At 47.8% G+C, this 5,054-nt stretch overlaps 1 protein-coding gene across 1 annotated transcript; it reads left to right on the top strand.

Annotated features, from left to right (window-relative positions):
- Nucleotides 1–364: 364 nt before the first annotated feature.
- LOC123967527 lies at nt 365–5,054 on the top strand. Its single transcript, XM_046043648.1, has 6 exons — nt 365–605; nt 693–806; nt 938–1,057; nt 1,150–1,216; nt 1,667–1,822; nt 2,213–5,054. Exons 5-6 carry the CDS (start codon nt 1,778–1,780, stop codon nt 3,212–3,214), a joined length of 1,047 nt encoding a protein of 348 aa, XP_045899604.1. The 5' UTR covers nt 365–605; nt 693–806; nt 938–1,057; nt 1,150–1,216; nt 1,667–1,777; the 3' UTR covers nt 3,215–5,054.

The following is a 5,054-nucleotide window of genomic DNA, read 5'->3' as shown; positions in this document are numbered from 1 at the left end:
TAAACTGCGACTCTGCCTCCTGGTCTCAACTCTGGGTTGTCATGGATTTGGTCCACTAATAAACTTGGCCAGATTTCTAGAAATGAGAGCTGCTCCTTCCCAAGTGGGATGGATGCCGTCTCTCCGGATCAGACCAGGTCTTCCCCAGAAAGTCTGCCAATGATCAACAAAGCCCACATCGTTTGCTGGACACCACCTCGACAACCAGCGGCGGAATGACGACATGCGGCTATACATGTCATCACTGGTCAGATTTGGCAGGGGTCCAGAGAAAACTACGGTGTCCGACATTGTTTTTGCATATGTACACACCAACTCAACATGTACTTTACTTTACAGAAACCTCAGCAGAAAGTGGCCCCTCCCGCAGCAACCGCCACGTTGTCCAGCACTGCCACGTCATCCAGCACCGCCACCAGCACTGCCACCACGTCGTCCAGCGCTGAGGATGATTGAAGCTCGTCATAGGATTACAGTTTTGTCCTCCAGCTGCAGATTTTTGTCCTCATTTCCATTCAGGGGACACTGACCTGACCCCTCCCGGAAAAGAGGCTGAACCAGAGCCTCCACACCTGCCACAGACAGACTCCATTCCACAGCTACCTGTAAGGCCAGAGTTCATAGATCATGATGTCCCCATCAACATGTAGTTGATGGGGACATCAATACAGTAATACACTTGTCTTTTTAAGGGTCCTCCTCCAGCACCTGGTGGTCAACATGGGAGGACCTCTGATGTTACTGGCGCAGCGCTGCTGCCAAGCAAAGCCCCTGTGACCCCAAAAGCAGCGGCTTCTCAACCTGAGGTAATATATGCAGCCTAGTGAAGAAAAAAGATTTATAGTAAGAGAACACAGTAGCTGGTAGATTAAGTTTTTGTCTTTGTTATGCTACCAGATAATATAATATTATATAATTTTATAACTAACGCGTGCAGGAAAGCTGCTAAGGAGTCTGAGCAACATGTCATCGGTCGCTTTGTGGCGTGGGAAGCAGCCATAATTAACCAGCTCAGCCCAGCTCACCGAGCCGCATTCCCTGCCCTCTTAACACTAATGTGAGTCTTTGCATCATTTATAATTAAATGTTATACTAGAGAGCATTTAATCTGAGTTTCACCGGCATCACACGATTGTGCTGTAATTTCAGGCGTGGCGTGGACAAGCAGGTGGTCTGGCTGATGAGGGATCGCAGTGAGGGCAACACCATGACCAAGGTGTGGAGGCAGGTCCAGGAAAGCCACTGTGAGGAGTATCTGCACAGAAAAGACCTCTACACCACCCTCCTCAGCCAGCTCAATAAACCCGGTTTCCAGTGCATATTCGCAGACGTAAAAACGTGAATGCTGTGTCAGATTTAAGAAATAGGTCGTTTTAATCAGGTAAACAGAATACAACAGGAATGACACTGCAACAGGAATGAGGGAGCTCTGTCGGCGCCCTCAGAAGATTCAAACTGGGCAGGAGAAGTTAACTAAGTTAACTAGTTGATCAATACTGCTGGTAGCACTGAGCCCATTAGATTCCTGGAAATGAAAAAATAAAAATCTCAGATTGTGCAAAGGGTGTTGAGAGATGCGGCAGTCTGATCCAAAGGCTCAGAGATTTCCCTTCAGGAATGGAGTTTGTATCTCTGTGTGTGTGAACATCAATTTTTCTGCTTACAGGGACTCTCAGCCATCAGTTTCAGCATCCGCCACCAAGGAGGGAGCTGCCGTCCCCAAAGCTGCTGAGGAAGTTCTTCCTTCCTCCTCGCTGAAACAGAGAACATCAAGATCATGTCCACGTTTGGCAAAGTCCTTAAGTACGACTCCACCAAGAAGGTAATTTGACTCAGTCTTTTGAAGGGGAACATGTTTCACTGAATTGAACTAAAGTGTGTACTGAAGATGACGTTTGGCTGCAATGGTCATTTAATTTGAAGGCAGTTTAGAAACTAAAAGTTCTGTTTAAAATAAGCTTTATTGCCAAACAAACTTTAGTGTTTACCTCCAACATTGTTTCTCCTGTCTCGATGTGCATCATATCATTTCATAATTAATAATTAAATGACAATAGTAATAAAGCAATAGCTCACGGCAGGCCGTTATATACTCTTATTGTATCGCTTTTTAAGGGGCATTCCTCGGCTGTATAAACTGTAAAAAAAAATATGACAACATGTGAGGAGGCTCGCAGCTATAACAGTCACTTTGTTTTGTGTATGTCATCAGATCTGCAAGAAGCTTTCTGGACAAGGAAAAGGGACAGCAGAATGGTGCACAAACGTGGCCAATGAGCTCGGTCAGATCCTCATGTCCGTCCTTACCTGTGAGGAGTCTCTGGACAAACTGAGGCCAATGGCTGAAGGCCTCATGGCGAGATATAGGAGAGCAAATGAGGCACCTCCTGAACTGACGTACGTGGACCGCGGCTGCTGTCGTGTGCATGGTGTCTCATCTTTGGAGCAGCTGTTCAGTGAGTGGGCCGACAGCGGCATGATGGTGCGGCTCGACATCTTTCACTGGATAACCAGGTTTAACGCGGCTCTCCGAACAGATCACCACCCAAAATACGCTCTCTTCAAGTCTGCTGCTGTGTTCGTGTATAACAAGGACGACATGGCGCTACTTATTCAAGCCACGCGTGCAGGACACCCGACCAAATATGCTTCCCTGTCTGATGGTCAGATCATTGAAATGCATGTCGGCAAATCTGATCTAAAGCATTACGTCAGGAGGATGACGGTTGGAGCCCAGGAGACCTTTGTCCGCGTGCAGAGTGCCATCGACATCCTGAAGGGAGCGGCTGGAATGGACGAGAACCAGATCCATCTGTTCAAGGACGCAGCAGCCATTGACCGGGTCTGGGAAAACCAGCAGAAACACCTGGAGTGCATTCAGGATCCTCCAGGAAGAAACATGTACACCATCACCAAGTATGTCACCCGTAACGGCGTGCGCCTGCTGTACTACAGGACTGTGAGAGGCAGCAACAGCCTGGAGAGCTTCCACTCCTTCCTGCCCAGCATGATACCGGGGCCCCACTGTGCAGCTGTCCCCTTGCAGGTCTATCTTCTCAGCGGCATCGCACGTTGGAACTCTGACAGGGAGTCTGCCAATGTCAAAGGCCACAAAGGAAGGAAGCACATGGTGTACGTGTCTCATCTGATACATCGCCAGGTGCCAGGAGTTAAATTAGGAGGTAAATTACCGACCACCTGTTCCTGCTGGTGACGAGCGAATTGGTTTGGAGTATCTGTTCTCCCAGTCGTCAGAACCTTTCTGTGCTCCTGACCATTACGCTCAGGCCAGAGAGACGCTTCGAGCTGACCAGGAAGAATCCCTGGAGGAAGATGCGGGCTACAACTCTGACAGCGAGACTGACAATCTGACTCCGCTGAGGAGGAATCTGCGTCTTACCGACCAGGTTGTGGCTCCTGAGCTGGATCCCTGTGTAGAGGATGTGTGCGGTCCAAATCATCTCCCGGATACCAACAGGTAGAGGAGCTGAGCAGAGTACTTGTTGAGATTGCCTTGGAGGAGGGAAAGCTTGCTCTCAGTGACTCTACAAGACAGAGAGTCGTCAGCGCCTGGAACAAGCTGGAACTCCACGACCGCAGCATCCAGCAGTTTGACAACCTCTACTCAGCACGCTAGGGTAACGCTCTGTTCGTCCGCACCAAAGGTCAGCCATCTGAGTCGTCTTTGGTGCAAAAGTTGAAGTTCAGCAAGCGTTACTCAGCCGCCCACCTGCTGGACTCCAGAAAGAACTGGCTGATGTACTGCATCATTAAACAGCTGTGGCTTCATCCTGACTGTGGCACAATGGCTCGAGGGTCGCTACAGAAGCACAAGATCACCAAAATGTACCAGCGTGTGCAGCAGAGAGTGACCGTGGATGACACTGACCTCAGCAAACTCGGGATTCCCATCCTGAAAATCAACTCCAAGTGCGTTGCTGAGTTCATCAGGAGACAGGAGGCCCTGTCAGCCACAAATGTGACGGATCAAGATTTGGCTGTCCTCCGCCATCATCAGAGTGTTTCTAGTACTAGCCAACCCACCGCAGCAGAGCTCCCGGATGAGAGACCACACACCAGTCGACAGTATGAGGTCACTCCATCTTTGGCAGGCACCAGAAAACTCAAACCGAGGCATGACCATTTCACCGGTCAAACCACGGCAGCAGGACTCCAGCCCACCTGCACGTTCAGGCAGCCCACAGCACCTGCCTTTACATGTTTTCTAGCTGTTCCCCAGGTGCAAGCATCTGTTTTACTCCCCCAACAGCCTAGCTCAATGATCTCACTGGCAAGGTCAACTCTGTACAAGAGGAAGAAAGCAGAGCGCAGTGGCACTGGGCCTCAGGGCACAGTGAGACTGTACACCTGTGCGCTGTGTGGCCAATCCACTCAAGGACACAAAAAGTACAGGAAAAAAACTTACTGTGAAAAATCTAAATCATCCACCTCCAGTGAACTTTCTGGCCAGACTTTTGAAACCTTCGCAGACTTTAAAAAGGCTGTGGATGTGGTTTTGAGCCTTCAGTCCCAGACCCCCCGGCCGTCTGAGCAGGCATTTCCACCTACCCCGATTCTACTCATTCTTGTTTGTATTATTAATCTGTATCAGTATTAGTATTGCCATTATTGTTATTTTAATGTTTATTATTATTATAGTAGTTGTTTTTATAAGAATGATTAGTTGTATTGAAACTGCTGATTAGTCCTGGTGTCCTTTAGCTTTTTAATCAACATTGGTGATACCTGTTCAGTGAGTTTGTATGTTTAGCAGCTCAAACCTTCCATTGTCAGATATTTTATGACAAATATAATTACATCTGTTTGTCTATATGCTGTTACAGAGGTAACTCGTATTGTGTAAAGCATCTTGACCTTTGGTGTTGACCAGTTTGAGGAAACAGAATGTGCCTACTATCTTGTCTAGTATGGTTTTATTGTTTTCATGACATTTCAATTTCAATCATGTCAGTGATTTTGTCTACAATGTAGTGCTGTTTTTCTGTTTCCAATTTCATGGACTTTATTTAATAAAGTGGTCAGTGCTACAGTAA

This window comes from Micropterus dolomieu, linkage group LG02, assembly GCF_021292245.1.
Source record: "Micropterus dolomieu isolate WLL.071019.BEF.003 ecotype Adirondacks linkage group LG02, ASM2129224v1, whole genome shotgun sequence".
In the NCBI taxonomy this organism is placed as follows: domain Eukaryota; kingdom Metazoa; phylum Chordata; class Actinopteri; order Centrarchiformes; family Centrarchidae; genus Micropterus; species Micropterus dolomieu.
The sequence above is the reverse complement of the archived record's forward strand: the minus strand, read 5'-3'. Positions and strand labels throughout refer to the sequence as shown.